General features: G+C 45.9%; 1 protein-coding gene across 1 annotated transcript in view; it reads right to left on the reverse strand.

Moving 5' to 3' along the window:
- The window catches only part of LOC122370388, a 52,349-nt gene that overhangs the window by 9,223 nt on the left and 23,714 nt on the right, over positions 1–19,412 (reverse strand). Inside the window, exons 5-15 of the mRNA XM_043345941.1 lie at positions 11,487–11,578; positions 10,926–11,046; positions 6,728–6,894; positions 6,251–6,386; positions 5,555–5,792; positions 4,070–4,284; positions 3,630–3,843; positions 1,792–1,970; positions 1,156–1,398; positions 708–884; positions 306–472 (exon numbers count right to left, since the gene is read on the reverse strand). Coding sequence (XP_043201876.1) covers positions 306–472; positions 708–884; positions 1,156–1,398; positions 1,792–1,970; positions 3,630–3,843; positions 4,070–4,284; positions 5,555–5,792; positions 6,251–6,386; positions 6,728–6,894; positions 10,926–11,046; positions 11,487–11,578 — 1,949 coding nt within the window. The remainder of the gene's footprint in view (positions 1–305; positions 473–707; positions 885–1,155; positions 1,399–1,791; positions 1,971–3,629; positions 3,844–4,069; positions 4,285–5,554; positions 5,793–6,250; positions 6,387–6,727; positions 6,895–10,925; positions 11,047–11,486; positions 11,579–19,412) is intronic.

A 19,412-nucleotide genomic window follows, 5' to 3' on the forward strand; every position in this document is an offset into this window, starting at 1 on the left:
GATTCGATGAAATCCATACGGTTCCCAAGTCCAAACGCTCAGCACTGCGGTAACTAGGGCAGGAACCAGCGTCAGGACTTGCCGGCTCTCGCAGCTGGAACGGGCTACCCATCTAGGAAAATTCACCCATCGAGGGAAGTTCAATCATCTAGGGAAGGTCATCCATCTGGGGAAGTTCATCCATCTAGGGAAGTTCATCCATCTAGGGAAGTTCACCCATCTAGGGAAGTACGCCTATTTAGGAGAGTTCATCCATCTGGGGAAGTTCACCCATTTGTTCACAGCTCACTGCCGGGGCAGCTCACCCATCCGTCCAGAGTGCACGTTTGTTGCTGCACCATGTCGCCGCTGACGGTAGTCAGTCCCGCGGAGCAGGAGTAGTTCACGACGGTGCCCAGAGTGCGGGCCACGCTGTCCCAGTCGCTCGTCAGCGTCATGTCGCTATGGGGCGCCAGCGGGTTCATCATGCATTCTGCCGGCGTGACGGGGGGGAGGAGTCAGAGGTGCTGGGGGGGGGGGGGGGGGTCAGACGTGTGGGTGGGGGAGAGGCGGGCGGAGGCGCTCAACGGGGAGGGTCAGAGATCGCGGCCGACTCTGCCACTGGGCTTCCCGGACATAGTAACGGGCACGGGCGGGCGCTCCAGTGGCGCCAGCTCACTCCCCCCATTAGTAACACGAGGTCGCACGGCACATGTACCGCTACTCACGGTCACAGTCTATGACAGCTCCTTCGTACAGGTAGTTGGCGTGGTTGCAGGTTTGCTGCTGGTCAGTCTCGAAGTTGGCCGTTTGCAGTGGGAAGCGACAGGCGTGTATCAGGTGCGGGCCGGCCTGGCTGAAGTTGGAATTGGCCGGGTACCCACTCTGATCATCCGTGGTGCATGCTGGAATACAGACACACCGCCGAGTCAAAATTGGGATGAAAACGGCGGCAAAATCGCAACCACGCACATGAGGCAGACGACTTCATCGCTAGAAATCGACCGACGTACGTACCTACATTTCCATATCGCTAGACTCTGAGCGTTGGCCGACGAGTGCCGAGGACGTAGCCTCAGGGCTGCCGCATTTCCACGCTGGACAGGCCATTACATACACGACAACTCGGTCGGCACATAGGCCCGGGTTCGTCGGGTAGAGCAGTGCAGTGCTTACCGAGAACTTCAGCCGGTGCCCAGTGGCTCACGTCCTGGACTGTCAGGGAGTCCAGATTTGTTTGCAGCTCCCAATCTTCCATCAAACCGAGGCACTTGTACTCTAACGTATGGGAAAACTGTTGCTCGTAGAAATTGTAACCGTTCGCAGCTGTTACTGTTGAGACTTGATTGTGCGAGTTCGGATTACCGCTTCCAGCTTCCACCGATGAGGGGTATTTGAGCTTCATCACCGTGGGACATTCTGAAAAGAACAAAATAAGAAGAGGCTATCGTCAACCTGCATGCTGAATTATGTCTCGGAGGGATTACAAATCTAAACACTCATGAGGTTTGAATAGCATGTATTGAACAATGGACAGTTGGAACTGACATATGCGCTGGCTGTCTATCATGATGGTGCAAAGTGGCGACAGTGAGCAGCATGCCGAGTGGCCAGGGAGGCGATCAGTAACCGAGTGTCCACCATGCCTCCAAATATTCTGCATGTATATTGTAGAACGTAGAAAGGAGCCTTATGTGACTGGTGTCGCGCCACTGTCGCCAATGACGTGTTGTGACCAATTACTTATGGCCGGTGTGAGCACAATAGGTACCAAACTATAACCCAGTGGATGAGTTATGAAGCGCTGCGTACCTTTCTGCGGCAGCCCCGGGTACTGGCAGAGCGCCGGGCGCACCGTGTTCTCGTTGCAGGCCATGGATGTGAGGGCGCCGGCAGTCATGTCAAGCACGGCACACAGCTCGGCCGGGTCACTGATGGTAATATCCGTGTCCGCAATGGGCTCGTCCATCATGAAGAAGCCGTCATGACGTCTGTCGGCAGCAAAGTTTGTTAACTAGCCTGTATGACATTATGCAGATGGGTGATACAATGCTGCTTGTATTAATGATGCGCCAAGGTGAAGGCGAAGCTTCATGATTCATTCCAAGAATTACAACGTTAACGACTCCTTGGCTTGCGAAGTGCGAACATGCATTTTGTTCACACGAGATTCATACTTTCGATACTTTCAAGCATTGTGTGTAATGTTCTGGTAGGTATGCTTAAATCCACCTGGTGAGCTCAGTTCGTTTTGTGGTACCCTGACGTCATTACGTGTGATGTCAAAGGACTTTAACCCTCACCCCGTTGGGTTCCTGGATTTCCACGCCCTGCTGGGGGGGGGGGGGTGATTGAACACCCCCTTCTAACTTGGCTCCTGAGCCGCGTAGCAATACGGGGAAGGCGGCGTTTGAAAGAGCGCCAAAGTAATAATGAAATTACTTGAGTCACTTTTTGGGCAGGTCAAAGGTCAGGTCACCAGAGGTCATTGAAGGCCAAATATCCCCGATTTTCAGGTCGACTGTCGCCAATTTTCAACAAGCCAACGGCTAACTCGGAAACTAATCGGGCTACCGCGCCGCACAAAAGCGCATTTGACAGCTCTAATAACGCTGTTTCTCGATACTTCTCTCAGATTTGACCTAACGTCAACGGTTTTGCCTGCAGGGGGCAAACATCGCCAAGTACCAATACGTTTTTTCGGACAATTTTTTTCTGCAACAACTTTCGACTCAGACCCTGCACAAGCGTACTTTAACCGGCATCGTGCTCCTCTCGTCAAGACGCATCGAATGAACTATAATTTGACCTTTAAAAGTCAACTTGAAAATCTTACTTGACGTTGCATATCAGTCGATCCGTATCGTCAAGCGAAACACATTATATAGGTAAGGCGTTTACAGGGCTCTAGCACGCCTCTATCAAGTTATTCGCGAAAAACTGTTAAGCAACATTGGTGATCTGAGATGACCTCAGGGACATCACGAGGGGTCACTGAGACCATTTTCCAGTTCAGTGTGTCATGCTTACTAGTAATTCCGTGTTTGAGATTAGTTGGAATGACGTTCGTTCAAAAAGGGCGCCTTTCAATTGTCTCCCATTGATTTATAATGGAGAGGTCGCAAAATGGAGTTGACCTTAGGTCACCGATGTGAAAATTACAAGAGACACATTTTTTACATATTGTTTCTCCTTTCAATCGCTGAAAGTTTCGAAGCAATCGGTCACTCGATGTAGCTATATGGCAGACATTGAAACTTGTTATGTAGGGTGGGGTCACTTGATCTGGACCTGGCGACCTGATCAAGTGACCTTGGTCTGAAACTTTCACAAGATGTACAGAAAAGATGTAATATGATAAGGTGTGCTAAAAATGGCACAACTCCTCCTCTTCCCCCCCCCCTCCCAGCAGAGCGCGGGTTAAAAGCCAACCTTCCCCGAAAAAGGGAAGGGTCTCCAGTGTATTATATGAAGCATTGCATAACGCTGCATCATTTGCGAATGACGAGTTCTCGGGTTCCAAGCTTAGCAAAAAACCTGCTACGCCATATTTCCACCTCGCTGGCTGCTGCAGTAACACCGAAATACAGTTTTTACTGCTACCGGCTGTGGGCGCGCGGACTGTGGTACATATACCAATAATAACCTACCGGTAGACGCCCACGGCCACGGGCAGGTCGGGGTTGTCCGGCCGGGCGGCCAGAGCTGTCAGCAGGGATGAAGTCGGCACTGCCGGCATCCCGTTGCGACCGCCAACGTTCTTAGGGTCCGGGTAACAGTCGTCCATATGATCCTTCACAGACGAGGCGATCAGCAGGTTATAGCAGAAGCCTTCGTGAAAGAAGTGCTCTGCGTCGCAACCCACTGAAAAATAGATACGGCATAAATTGATTATTATCGCGTCGAATGGATTTCATCAAACTTTCAAAGCAGAGCATAAGAGAGGAAAATGATCCGAAGAGTTTCTGGATTTTAAGAGAAAATTCTTGGGGAGTATGTCCCTCCCCGCAGCCCCCTGAAGCCTGAAGGTACCCTGCAAAAGCGATCACTCTTTTTGGATTCGCCAATGACTGGCAAGCTTTTGACTTACCGTTTTTCATGCAGACAAAACGATGCTCGGTGTTGTAGCATTCCGAATGGCGAACCATCGTTCCGGGTGGGTCGACGGCTGGGTCTTCATACAGGGCCACACATCGGTCCCCGTTGCTGTAGTCCCCGGGGGCGGCGCCCGAATCGAACTGGTGACTGGGCATGAAGGTGCCTCTCAAGTCGCGAATTTTCATCACGTTATCTTGCGGATCCTTGCTGCAATAAAAATGGGCGGCGTATGTCATAACCCATATTGCTCGGGCAGTTTGGCACTATTACCTGTGTGGCCAAGCACGAAAGACCAGCTGTCGTTACACGGGCACGGGTCACGTTGCCATTCTGGACGGCATAACGCGACAGGAACACACTTGACACTACAACTATCTCTTCTCGTTTGGATCTTAAAGGGACCCTCCCACCTTCAAAAAAGTTAATGAATTGGCACGAAAGTGATGTCGCTCGGTTCAGAAAGAGCGAAAACAAATATCTACCAAATTTCATCGAAGAATATTCACCGGTTTTCAAGATATAAGACTTTTACTTTTGTTTACTTTTTGAGATCTCCGCTGTTCCTAGCGACTTTATTTGAAAGTGCGGCATTTGTTGCGCGCAAAGCAGCATATACCACCGCGTGCTACCAAACGTTTTAGTAAAAGATTTAAAAATCGCTAGATCTCCGCTGACGTCACAAATTCTAAGGGGGCATACCAATGCACTAGCCCCTTAGAATCCGAAAACTGAAAGTTTGAAATTCCATATCTCCGAATTAAAGCATTTGTCGATGTTGTAAGTGCCCAAACCGGTATTTGCAGGCCATGGCCACCAATTTGGCTATCTCAACTCAAAACTAATGTTAAGGTGGGAGTGTCCCTTTAACCCTCGCCCGTAAAGGGGAGGGGGGGACGAGCGGACCCCCCCCCCGTTTTTCGCAAATAACTCGCGGAAAAAGCGGCCGATCGCGACGAAACTTCCACGTTGGTCGAATGGCAAATGGCTATGTCGTTTTTTTTTAACATTTTGTATTCTGATTCAAAAATTCAAGTTTTGATGAAAGTGGACAAGTTGAGAGAATAAATGCAGCGAAGACCTTTCGTTAATCGTTACTCTAAAATCGTCATCTATCGTAAATCGTGAATTGCTAATACAGCGAAACGTTATACGGATTAGAGAAAGCGAATACAGTGAAACGTCGGGCAATTAACGCGCCTAATTTTAACTTGATAACGATCTAACGATTAGCGATTAATGATTTACGATAGATAATGAGTTTAGAGTAACGAAAAGGTCTTTGCTGCATTTACACATTCAAAGTTTTGTTTCTGGGGGAGGGTGTAAAAGGTACTGAATCCAAGGTTTTGGGTTTATTAAAAAAAAAACGTATATCGGGCCATAGACCTCTGCCAATGTGATAGGTCATAAACATCTGACCTTTCTTTGACTACACAGGCTTTGTATACGGATATCTTTGCCTTTGCCGACTTCCAACCTGTAGTGCATAGCCGTGATGAGGCTGAATCCGCTCGGGTTGTTGAGTCGGTCTTTGGGCACGGGGAAGTCGAGTAGCTGCTCGCCGCGCTGGCCGCAAAGCTGGGCCGCCTTGTAGGGTCCCAGGCCGGGCCGGTCCACCACGGGCGACAGACAGGAGAGCCGGTTCACCGTGTCCGTGATGGCGCCCACCGTCCATTCAGTGGGCGCCACCAGCGTGTAGTCGGCCGGACAGGGAGCTGGTAGGACAGGCACACGGCCAAGTCAGTCCGGCCAGCGGCGACAGCCGCGCCATTACCACACCAAGACCAACGGAGAACACACGCAAACAGCTATATCGGCGTGAGAGTTAATCACAATTTGATCTTAGCATGCGCTACAAACATCTTAGACCATAGCGAGGTTGAAAGTCAAGGTAATACGACATATATCTAAACACGGGACTGAGAGACCACCATGCTTTTATGGCATTGACGCCAAAAGAAAAAACTTATTGAATATTTCAAGGCATCGGCGAGACGCAAACAAGTCATGTTCGGCATTCAAATGGATCCCGGAGATCAATCATAACCGCGCCTCCCAACCACTCTCAACTATCAACTTTGTTCTACAAGAGTTAGACGAAACTCCAAACAAAGGTAGGTAGAATTTGTTTCATCACATGCATGTTTCATCTGTAAATAATAGTTTAACTCACTCATACAGATGGCGTCTGCGGCGACAGGTAAATCATCAAACATCGCATTCTGTGAAGGAGCTCTGCAAATGAAGGTCTTCGAGCTTGACTGAGCTGAGTAGTCGTTTATCTGGTACTGGTCCTTTGTTATGATCACCTGAAGAGTGAAGAACGGTACAGTGCAGTCAGCGAATCGGCCGCATTGGGTTCACTTCAGTCGGCGGATCTACCGAATCGGTCAGCACATCCTCTGCAAGCCGTTAACATTGAGTCCGGCGCTTCAGAAGGCATCGTCAGCCACTGCCACTTGCCAGAGTATCGGGTGCTTCATACGTCTGATCCGCTCTCAGTCCAACATATGTATGTAGGTACGCACGATTGGGCAGGTGGCAAGAACAGATGCCTAAACGATTGCAATATACGAGTACAGCACTTTACAGTCATTATAACAAAAATATACACAAACTCCCGGTCAGGACACTGTCAGAAGACACTCACCTTGCTCGGGTCCCGACAGGTGATGGTGACATTGGTGGCCATCGCAGACGTGCCGGCCACATCGGCGGTGGTGATGGACGGAGACATCGTGAGGTCCGCATTGAGCTCCAGCAGCTTTTGCGGGCTCAGGGCCAGTGAAAGCTCGGCGCCCCGCGTGCAGAATTCGCCTGAGGGTCACACGGGATCCAACAGCGCGTTCAAGGTCAGATATTACTCGACCTATGTCAATGAAAGTATGTCCAGTGCTTAGGGCAGAACCAGCGAATAATGCCCCGAGACCCTATTTCCACTTCTACCAACAAATCCGGCTGGCCTCCTGGCTCTAATCATAGATTATTTGATTTTTTATCAGTTCTGTTGAGAGGTCGACATTAGCCGTTTTCACGACGGGCTATCCGGCGAATGCACCTGATTTGACCAAATCTGCACCTAATTTCTTTTACAGCAAATATCTTCATTTTATGAATTTATTTCAGAGTTTTAATCGATGATGCTCTCTGACAAAATGACAAGGCAGGCATGTAAACAATTAGGGGAAGCCGGGGGAAGCCCGGCATAGTAAGCTCTTTTTCATTTTTATTACATACCATACGTGCTGTATAAAATGTTGATATCCTGCTAGCTAGCTAAGTTCATTGGCCGTGTTTTCCCAAAAATTCGGTTTCGTGGAATAAGTATAAGGTTGAGAAAATCGAGTTTTAAAAAAGTGTTGATTTTTCTGGGGTAAGCCCGGCATAGGGGTAACGCCGGCCACCTCCCCAGCGCTTTACAACGAGTTGATGAAACCATTATGTGTTTTCCAAATATTAACGGAAAGTGAAATATTAAGGTACTGATTAGCTCTGGACATCTTAGAGTTTATGTCACTACTGGTATTTTAGCTACCGTCTACTACATATACAGTACAGGTCGATGAAAATCGTGATGCAAAATTGACAAAAAATGTGTGTTTCAAAATTCCTTAAAATTTATTTTTCTTTTTCCCTTAATGCATCATATTGCATATCATTCGACTCGGCTGATGAAGAAGAACACAACGACACCATTTTTGAAGCTCTAGCTTCATTGTCTGTCGCGTTATCTGCAAAAACGTAGTTTGACCCTACTTGACCTTAAGTGACATGACAGGCTTTGTCTATGATAACATGTTTATTTTCGAAATTTATCTTTGATCTAGGTGTAAACCAAACCTGCTCAGTACCTATTATCTCATGGAAAACAGTGGTTTAGTGGCATTGCTCTCGGTTGGGGGTAAGCTTGGCCACTCGCCCGGGGTTACCCCAATGTGCTAATTTTTATTTTAGAACAGCGATATTCGAAAAAAATGTCATACTTGAGCCAGCCTGCCTCGTCACCCCTCACTACAAACACTTAAACGGTCCTTACATAACATTCGTATAAATATTAGTACTGTATGGTATAACATTAACAGTGCAACATATCTCACTTTTTAGCTAAAACCCCCTAAAATATCATTTTTGCGCTATAACTTTAACAATATGCAATTTTTGTCAGCCTTAACTTCTTTGCTGGCGTTACCTTAGCTGCCACGCTGAAAGGACAAACAGTTGAGCATTTTATTGTGAATAATTTCAGGCCCATGTCACTCCACATTTGATGACATCATAAGGGGGCCTCAGGACAATTAATGGCGCGGTGCGCCACAATCGCTCCCAAGCTACTTACCAACAGCTGCCATTTTTGAAAATATTATTTTGAAATAAAGTTTCAAGTAATGAAAATATTGTAATAAAGTTGTAACTTAAATCTATACCATATCTAAAAACTTACTGAAAAATGATTTATCCATAGTAAAAATATAAGCTCGATGCGTTTTTACGTTGCTTTCCTGCTGCTGCAGAGGGTTTTTAAATCGTCTATATCTTCAAAAATGCTTCAAAACCGGCCATTTCTTAGCATATTGCTGCTCTTTTTTGTCGCTGAAAAATTAGTTGGGCTTTCCATTGACATCAACGACTGAGCGGTATGTGCAGAGTGTCATCAATAATCTTCAAATGAAGTTAGTCATTTTTACGTTGCAAAGGAATGGAGTACCCCTTGCGAGCATCAGGGGTGACGTCACTCAGGATCTGTCTCTGATTGGTCGACGGGGGAGTGACTGTACCTTCTATAGATGGCCTTAGGCCTGGTCGGAATCGGCTGACAGAACTTTGTCAGCCGAGAATAAGCCCCGCCCACACCACGCTGCTGATGGGCTTGTTCATAATCGGCTGACAGGAAACGTCAGCCCAGATGGCGCTGAGATGCTAAGATGGCGCTCGGCAGATAGGGTTGAGAGTTGAGACTTGAGGAGAGGTAGCATTTTCGCGCTTTTTTCAACGACTATCTTCCGTTAGTCGTTACATTATATTTCTGAGGTTTATTTGCTGAGGCTATAGAAAAAATTACAGGATTGATAATTGAGGCGGTGCTGGCATTTCGATTTGTAGGTACTGTTTTAAGGCTGACTCGCACATTGCGCCATGAAAAAGAAATAATTGCTATCTTTCGCGAAAAATATTTAATACAAAATACGTCAAAAACATCGTATATAAAAACTAACCACCTGCACTATAAAGCTGCGCTTTGACTTACATGCGCCACTTTCGAGCCACTTTGAATTTCGGCTGACGTGCTGCTGCCTTCTCCCAGCAGCCGAAAAGCCGGCTGTCAGCAGAGGTATGACGTCACAGCGCGGGAAGGCGTGATACGTCATCAATATCTCAACCAATCAGGGGCTTGGATCTCAGCTGACAACAGCACAGCAGCCGATTCCGACCAGGCCTCTTGAATAATTTAGCCGGAAACGGGGTGGCCGGGCTTCCCCCGCGCCCGGGCTTCCCCCGGCTTCCCCTAGTGCAACCCTAGCTGATAGCTGCTAAGAGACACACTGAACCTGATTTGACCAAATCTGCACCTAATCTGTACCAGATGTACACCAAATGTGTACCAGATGGCCGTCGTGAAAACGGCTTGTATCGACTGCCGCCGGCGGGAGTCGATAGGGCCTCCTCTAAGGAATTTTCACTGAGGGTGGGGGGGGGGGGGCAGAGGCTCAGAAGTCAACCAAAATCCGGTTTTCTCATCGGATTTAGGCCACTTATTTTTCGTCACAGCCCTGATGCCATGATTTTTATTTTTATTTTGAAAAAAAGAAATAGTAGGCCACCTGACCCTGTACCGGTGGATCCAGACCGGCACGAGCAGGGTGACATTTGAGGTAAATATCCCCCGCAGCGTCCGAAATCGACAAAAATTTCCGGCTTTCCGAAAATGAAACAAAATGCAAAGTATTGAACGGCACAGCAGTGCGTAAGAAATCTAACCGACCGCAGAAAGTGTGAGGGCTTGGGTATCGATTTCCCAAACGCTGGAAACCAACAGCTACCTGCCTGAAAACATTTCACCATCCTAAAAAGCTACTTGCCTGAAAATGACTCAAGAAACAGGCCACAGGTCAATGAGTGAGGGTCAGGGAACAAGGTAATTACATTTTCAGGAAATGTGTAGAATTGAAATAATCACGAGATTACCTACTAAAACGTTTGCCACGATGGGCCACTTTTTATGCGTTATTCGCAAAAAAAAACTAGCGGTGGGGTCTATTATATCCCACAATAAGTGAGAAGGCTTATCGCTGCTAGTCCCAAACACTGATTTTTTTTTATATCGTGCTATAAAGCTCAGCCGCACTCTTATTTGACCGTAGAAAAATTTCCTCTTCAAGAATAAACCCGTCTCCCGAAAAAAACATAATACTTCTCCGTGTTGAGCCGTAAGCGCTTGACTGATTGAGACTATAGGTATTAGAGATGTCAATCGGATACCAACATTTTGGTATACCGATACCAAACCGATACCAACCTGTTATTTGGTATTTCCATCCTAATATATTTGGTATTTTGTTGGTATTATGAACCCTCACTTATGTATAAGAGGCTGAGAAATTGGCATTATTTTGGTATTTGCCTCATGTTCCTTGGTTGGTTCGGTTTCGGTATTCTATCACGGTTTTGGTTGGTATTTGGTTTGGTATCGGTATTCCGATTTTCTGTAATTGACATCACTAATAGGTATGTAGAGGGCGACCGTTCGGGCTGTTTCCTTCTCAAAGTGATGCCCCGTTTGGGCTTCAGTCGGCGTAAACTTCGTGAAATATATGCGTGAAGTGCGTGTCTTTTATGAGTTTGGTTCTCACCTTTGTTGACTCGCACCTTCATGCTGATCCTCTTGAGTGGTTTTTGCACGGTGGGCCAGTCCCAGGAGCCGTCAGCTCGAGGCGTCCCGTCCAGGGGACGGGTCAGGTGCGGACGATCGACCTGTGACAACAACAGTGACACCATGGGACCGCCAACAGATTTCCCAACAGGATTCGGCAGCCACAAATTACTCAACAAATACCCTGTGTTAATAGCTCTAAAAGAAAGATGGGTACGTACCAGTATAGAACGCCTGGGGGAGGGGAGCACAATTGAGTGAGCGCGGGCGGCGAGAGTGAGCCCTGCACGTGCGGAAGTGTGAGGTGCACCCTCCAACTGACTTTTGCGGGCACCCTATAAACCGGTCCCTATCGGTGCTCCAAATTTGAGCTCATCAACTCAGCCGTTCTCGCGGTGTAGAAGCGACCCATGCACTACCGCCCGATCCATGACACATGTGAAAATGCTTTGCCCGACCAACTTAGCCAAGCTAAGGATCCCTGCACATATCCACCGGGGTGGGATTCCAAGTTGGATCCGACCTGTCTAGCCATACTGACCGTGCTCAGGAGGGTGCAGTCGTCGGCGTACCAGGCCTCCGAGCACTCCCCGTTGAAACTGTGGGTGTTCAAGGTGTCGAACAGCCCCGCTCCTAGAAATACACAATTTCATTTATTATCAATCCCATCATTCGTGTGCATTATAGATAGAGGTCGCGAAAATGTCAAGTCCCTATGTGGCCTGTAATGTCATTGAACCATTTATACACAACATCAACTTCCTAGGTATATAGGTTTTATTAATAACACGAACTTCCGGTCTTCCATCCTATCCATAGGCGGCGGAACGGGGAGGGCACCGGGGCACCGTGCCCCCCTTTGATTTTGGCTTTTTAACATTAGCCCTATGGGCGTTGCATGGAAAGAATGGGACCAAAAGTCGGCGGTGCCCCCCCCCCCCTTTAACCTTCCAGGCGGTGGGGGGGGGCAATTTTTTGCCCCCCCTTTAGTTTTTTCGATATATCTCGAGAACCGCTGCGCCGATCGTCACCAAACTTTCAGTACCCTCCCGGGAGCAGCTAGCGCACATGGTGACCAAAAATTTTTCCAAAGGCTACGATAGGTTGGCCGCTAATGACGTCAGAGTGACGTCATTTTTGCCATTTTCGACCCAAAAAAAGGTTTCGCGGGAAGAGCTGTCAGGCCTACAGCTTTAGAGATAAAAAAATGTTTTAGACATAAAAGGTGTGGAATGAAAAGAGCTACAGAACTGCTATTTCGGTTTTTCGAATTTTTTGGATTTTGACCCCAAAAAATCAAAAAATAGATTTTTTGAATATAATAGCCAAAAAATCCAAAAAATTTTTTGAATTTCGAAAAAAAAACGGGATATATGTGATAGCCCCTACCACCTTCTATCTACATACCAAATTTGAGATCGATACCTCTTTTTTTTGGCCAAGTTATAGCGAAAAAACTGTTCAAAATTGATGACGTCAAATTTTCAAACTCAATTTTTAGCAATTCTAGACCTCGTAGCGCAAAACAAAGACCACCATTAGACTCCCCGTGACGAGCTGCATCGAATCGATACCCATTTTATGCAAAAATATCAACTTTGAAATTTGACCTTTTTTGACCTGACCTTGACCTGACCTCCACCAGAAAGTGACCTAAACCGTACCTGATGGTCTTATAACCAACACCATTGAGTTGGAAATGAAAAACTGGCCATAAAACATGCATCGCATAGGGGAGAGTGGGGCAGGGGCGCGGGAACTAGGGGAGAGCGGGGCCAGTTGAAACACGGGGTCAGATGAAACATGGCTTTATTTTCAACAATATGCAACATATGGCGTTGCCGACACCACTGCGCATCCGCGCTCGACCACTTTCTTTGTCAACGGCGTTTGGGCGGCAAACGGACGGTAATTTCGATTTGACACTTGTTTTTGTGTTTTTGAGGGGCGTTTGGGAGAAATCGTTTTTATGAATATTTTGTGATATCTCATATACCTTTGTTTGCTGAAAGAAGAAGTCCTGGCTCCGGAATAACACCTTATTTGGCCCTTCATTCAGCATGATGCCGTCCCTCCAGCTCGTTTGACATGTGCTTTACGGCGCGTGCGAGATGGCGGGAGCGGATGGGGTCAATTGAAACGCTTCTCTGAGGGTCAGTTGAAACAGGGCCACAGGCCGTTTCAATGGACCCCGGTGACCTTTGCAATGGTTATTGTTCAGGGGCTGTAAACATTAAAGGAAATAGTCCACCTTTGAAATGAGCTTTTAAACTGAAATAGTAGTTTAATAGAGCTCAATTTTTGACCCCTTTTTCTCCAGCCCTTTGCTTGAAAGCACACTATAGCCTGAGATATTTTTCATTTTTCTCATCCGCCCATTTTACCATAGTCTATGTACTTTATGTCACCTATTATGAGGAACTTTGCACTTTTAGCTTTCCAACGACCTATTGAATGTAGCATTTGGAAAAGTAAACCGGACAAAATATCTCCTTAAGAAAGTGGCCTTAAAGAGGAAAACATCCCATTGTTAAGGATAGGTGCAATTGACCCCATGGGCTGGTTCAATTGACCCTCGCATCGGGGTCATTTGAAACAGGCGTAGAGCTTTTTTATAAGCATGCGTTTGGCAGCAAAATATGTTTGAAACATAATTTTACATATCTTAAAATAAAGCCAAAAGAACATATTTTTTCATGGCATTGTGCATTTTTCGATATGACAACTAGGTCTAGCTGTGCATGTCAATATATAAAAAGTGGTTCAACTGGCCCGCTCTCCCCTACTTTCCGACTGGGGGGGCACACCATAATAGAGATTAACCTAGGGTACCCCCAAATCTAGTTTTCTCACCGGTTTTAGGCCACTTATTTTTCACCCCTCGGCTTTTTCAACAAAAAAAGAAAACATTTGCAAAAAAAGTGTGGTATTCCGTCTCAAAGCTGTGGGGGCACCGCCCCCACGGCCTCAGAGTTGGGGGGGGGGGGCAAGCTGCCCCCACTGCCCCCCCGGCTCCCGCGCCTATGGAGTGGGGTGGGTTGTATCAGTTTTTACTCCGAGACCCATAACCTCGTAACTATCCGTGATAAACTCATTATTTCCATACTATCCCCTTCCTTGATTCTTCTGCTTTTTTGTGCAAAGTAACTTTTCCGCTACCTCTACCAGTTTTTCTTCTACGGTCTCCCGAATAGAACAATGTTTTTGATACAACTTGCCCCATGGCTTAGGTGAGTTGTATCACATGGTGGGGTAATTTGTATCACTATTTAACGTTTCAGGGAGTGTGCTTGCTACTGGTTTTGAACATAACAACAACATTAAATGGGGTTAATACAATGTATAGGTATGCTCAAAGGCTTCACTTTATTAGACCAAACTTAGGTCAATGCAATCCGAACGAAACATCAACAGACTAGACGCAAAAGTGGCCCGTTAAGAGCAAAGAAGCCAACACATTGTGCCGAAATGGAACGAGCATTGACTAGCTACCTACAAACGCGAGCCAGGGCTTAGCTTTCGCGATCAAAAGCAACATACCCATACATACATACATACATACATGTTACAACATACCCCACCCGGCTCTGATACAACATGTACCTAGCCGCCATCTTGGAAAAAACATCCTCGTGCTAAAAAAACAGCGGACAGTTGGAGAAATCCGTTTTCACTCACGCAGCCTTAGAACCTACCCTCACCACCGCTACGGAGATCTTTCAAATTCGTGCACATCTAAATGCCCAGAACACACATTTTCTTGCAACATATTTTTTTTAGAATGACATTAAAAAAACATAAAATCGGCTCTCACCTCGAGACGCGTCCACTCAGCCACAAGACAGAACAGGGAAAGATGGCGCCCGGAAAACCTCGTCGGCTGGTCGTGTCGCGAGCGACATCCATTGGATAAGTTTGGCACAATTCGCCCTGATACAACTTGGACATGATACAACTCTCCCCGCTCTCCCCTAACCTTAGTAAAGTTGGGCTCATGTGGTGACCCTTGGTGACCTTTGGTGACCTGACCTGTGACCTGACCTGGTATGACCAGTGACCTCTAATAGCAACATATGTACTAGACAACTGGCGCCTTATCGCTGATTTTCGACAAAATGCGTTTTACTCGGTGTTATAGCGCTCTCCCTAGAAGCCCCGTGAACGGTGAAACATTTTATCTTTGACCTGACCTGTGACGTCATCGGTGACTCCGAGGTCAATGAAATTTGGTTTCCCTCGACAAATTTGACAGGGCTATCGAACGCCGTTTGAATTTTCCGGATCCGTCCAGTAGTTTCGGAGATACGGGGGGGGGGGGGGGCAAAAAAGTGCCCCCCCCCACCGCGCGGAAGGTGGCCAGAGGTGCACAAATAGCCCAGCCTGTCTCCTACACGGTCTCCGATGGCTCCGGTTTGTCTCACCGATCATCCTTAGGTATATCCCAACATAGGCCCGGGCAGCGCTTGTCGAACAGCACTGCGGATCCGAAGGTTGGGACTTTAATTGTGAAAAACCGCCCGCCCGCCCGCCACCAAACGCAAACACCGCAAAACGCGCAAAACGCACGCCTAAAACGCCAACGCAAACTTCACAAACAAACAATCGCCCGCCCGCCGAAAACCGCAGAAAAAAAAACGCACAAAATGCCGCAAAAAAACGCGCGTCCGCCGCAAAACATATCCCAACATATCTATACTTTCAAGTAAAGCTAGTTATTTACATTACAGTTATTAATAAGCCCGGAGAAGGACCGCTCCGGTTGTTTTTCAATAGAAAAACACAATTCTAACGAATAGTGTTTGTCAATGAAGAAACAACCTGCGGTTATTTACAGGACGTAAACGCTATTCCTGAAGTGTTTTTATTTCTGAAGCTATCCGCAGATATATCGTCATTTTTTTAAGAAGCCGACAGACATACGGTATGCGCTGATTTGGACAAAGTGCGAGGCAGGACTTGGTACACCTCCACCTGAAATGCATACTGGTGGTGTATAAATAGACTAGAGTGAGGCGGTCTGGTTGTTGACTGTGTCTGGAAACACTGGAAAGTCAAGAACTACCCTCATAAAACCACCGGGACGCTCAATTAATTCCTCTCATCCAATGAGGGTTCAGTTCCACATGGACCAGACGGGCGTCCATCTGCCGTCCCATAGCGTCCCTTTCCCGTTTAGTGGGGCAGTTACTACTTGGCGGGCTGAAGGTGAAGTGACGTAACGCTGCAGTGTACGGTGCACATCAGTGTTTCTGTTTAGGGATATGAAACTTTAAGGAGTGTGTAACAAGTTTTTTCCTGGATCAACATTACTTCATTTAGGTAAGAAAACATAATTTGAGGACGATTTTGCAATATTTGCTAATGGGACGAAGCCCATTAAATTGCTATGGAATACCTATCATATTGAGGACCACAAACGTTCAGAAAACGTTTTGACTGTAGGCTTTAACCCGGCAGTTGCTGGGGTATTTCGCCACCCACCGTTTGCTGGGGGGGGGGGGCGTTAAACGCCCCCAGCCGATAACTCGAGAACCAATAGGCGCAGCGAAACGCACGAGGCGGCAAACGAAAGAACGCGACGAGACGCTTCAGATGAGTATTTTAAAGTTGAATTTTTAGGTCACAGGTCAGGTCAAGGTCAGGTCAAACACCTGAAATCGGGCTTTCAGTAGCATGAACTTCAGGACTTCGCAATGGGCGCCTCTCGTCATAAACTCTGTCAAAACGGTGCACAATCCACCATATAAGGCCTACAAGAGTGTCAGCTCCATGCGGGGGTCAGTCAAGCATAGGTCAGGGTCAAGGTCAGGTCAACCGGGCAGGCACATATCCCCGAAAATAAAAACTGATATTCGCAGCCTGTGACACATGTTTTATGGGTAATTTGGGGCGTAGAACACGATGGTGACATTCATTTTATCATATAAGTGCGTGTTTGGCTAAAAAAGCTCAATTTAAGAAATGCATGTATCATGGTCGTGAAGTAGTCACGAGAAATTGCCAAGATTCAGTTCAAGATTTTGGAAAATGCGGAACGATATTCAATATTCGAAGATAGCCATTTGATTGTTCATGGTATTGGCAGTCTAATGGCGTTTGCGGCATGTCTGTATGTCTATTCTGTGATTTTATATGATTTTTTGAACATATGCCGTTTTTGGTCGAAAACTCAGAAATCATGACGTCACTAAAACCTCGATATCTCAAAAATTTTCCGACCGATTTTTTTGAAACTTTGTCACAATATACTTCAATCAATTCCCTACAGGTACCCAAAATTTGGCGCGCCTGCGGCGCGCCGTTTTTATGCTATGGCCCGGCGAAAAAAGTGGGGGCGTTTAACGCCCCCCCCCCAGCAACTCGCGGGTTAAGAAGCGGCTTTAAATCCGTTTATAATCCATGATCGCTGACTACATCTATACTGCAATCTATACACATTTCACGTGAATCGCTAATCTCTTCGCTAATACAGATCCTGGTCTATTTTTTCTTGCTTAGCAAACCTCAGCTGTCTTGTAAAATTTTCACGACGCATTCATACATTACAGTTTAGAGGCAGATAAATCCGATATTCCTGTTTTCTGCGTGGCTCTGTGAGGTCGGTCCCTGCCATGGATGGTGCGAGACCGTCCATGCTGCCGATCGTTCGACGCGCTAGTTTTATTGGGGGTTATATGACCGAAGGACATCGACGGCCGACGGAACTGCCTCGCCTGGCGGGGTCACCAATGTGGAACACGCTGCCGGTTTTTCCGAAGTAAAACTGGAGATTTGCTAGACAAAGTTAGACTAAGTGAAATTAATGTACTTAGCCATATGAAAGCAAATGTTTGACAGAAAGTAAGCGGCCATTTTGTCGCTGCTGGAGACAACTGCCGGAAAACTAACTGCATTCCCGCAACATCCAATTACTCATCGATACGTATCAAATGAAGCAGGGCAGATTACCATATTATTTTTCTTAGGATGTCGGAATATAACAACATGTTAAAATACCAAAAAGGTGCAATATCCTTGTTTATAACACAGCCTTTGTTCCGAGTCTGTGCCTTTGGATGGATCTCATGTGCTTAAAATCTTAAGAAAAATGCATTAAGTATCCATTTGAATTATTACTTATGCCAACATGAATGGTAGAAGAATAATCAATTGTAATTTGTTGTCAAGTCTAGATGTGTTTTCTCCACTGTCAATGACTGATTTCAATTCTTGCTGAGCAATGCTTTGCAACCTATTAATTTCTATGCCAGTGGTGGCTCAAATATTGCTGTTATAGTTATGCAATGTGTAATCTTATATTGTTTAAATAAAGTTAGGCAAATTCAACTGAAATCATGACTGTAATATTTGAAATATGTCATCTGATTGACCTTCATCATACCAACATATAGCCTGGGCAAGGATTATGTCAAAAATGGCAAGGCAAGAGGAAAATAGAACAAGCCAGATTGTATTGCCACTCCTTTAGTCAGAGAATGAGGACAAGTTATAAGCAAAAAGCACAGATCACCTTGAAATCTTGAAATCAATGCCAAAGCCTACCTACCTGACAACTTGTATGGTCTCCCTCTTTTTAAAGTAATGCAATGCATTAGGTAGGTACATTGCTAGGTGTGAAATTTATGGAGAACTTCACAAACCCCATTACAAATCAGTTTTATAAGCATATGCTTCAAATTGCTATGCTTCCCACACTAACTGAAAGGTTTTTGAGCAAACTCATGAGCAAACTCCATGCCAGCATATCTTGTTATTGAGTAAACATGTTGACTACTTAACTGACCATTCCTTTTTCTATAATCATATTAATTACAATTCTACACAGACCTGTAGACAATTCATGACACATTTTCCACCCACAAAATTATTATATACACAACTGAACACAAAGCCTATGTTTAAAATAATCACATATCTGTTGCATTTTTGCTGTATAGGTACCTGTCTATAAAACATGAATAATTTGATGTTGTGAGCCTTGTGCCCAGATGAATGTTTGTGGTATTGGTGTTACAACAAGGAAATTGAAAATTTGTCATGCAGTTTAGGGAAGTTATACCTAGGTAATGTTCAAAATGTAGTGAGATGCCTTCAATTACTAAATCTCCAGTACATTGAAGAGCCATATATTCTTTTGAAGGAAATTATTAGGTACCTATTTACATTAGAGCTAGGTAGGTAGTTACCTGCATGTTAGCATCTTTCAATGTTGTTCTTTATCAATCAGAATGAATGGAAAATTAAAAAAAAAATAAGTAGAAGTGATCAGATAGGATAGGTAAAGCAATTTCACAATTCAGTTGACTTTCAGTTTCAGTTCTCATCAAGCCAATTAGGTTGGGTACCTACCTACTTACCAGCACCTCCATAATCGCTCCCCAAAATGCCCCCTGCCACGAACCTCTTATGAAGAGTTTATAGAAGTGCAGGCTGCAGATTTCCGGCCCATGCAGAGTTTTCATTTCTT

Source organism: Amphibalanus amphitrite, unplaced genomic scaffold (assembly GCF_019059575.1).
Source record: "Amphibalanus amphitrite isolate SeventyFive unplaced genomic scaffold, NRLGWU_Aamphi_draft 001129F_arrow, whole genome shotgun sequence".
Classification (NCBI taxonomy): Eukaryota; Metazoa; Arthropoda; class Thecostraca; order Balanomorpha; family Balanidae; genus Amphibalanus; species Amphibalanus amphitrite.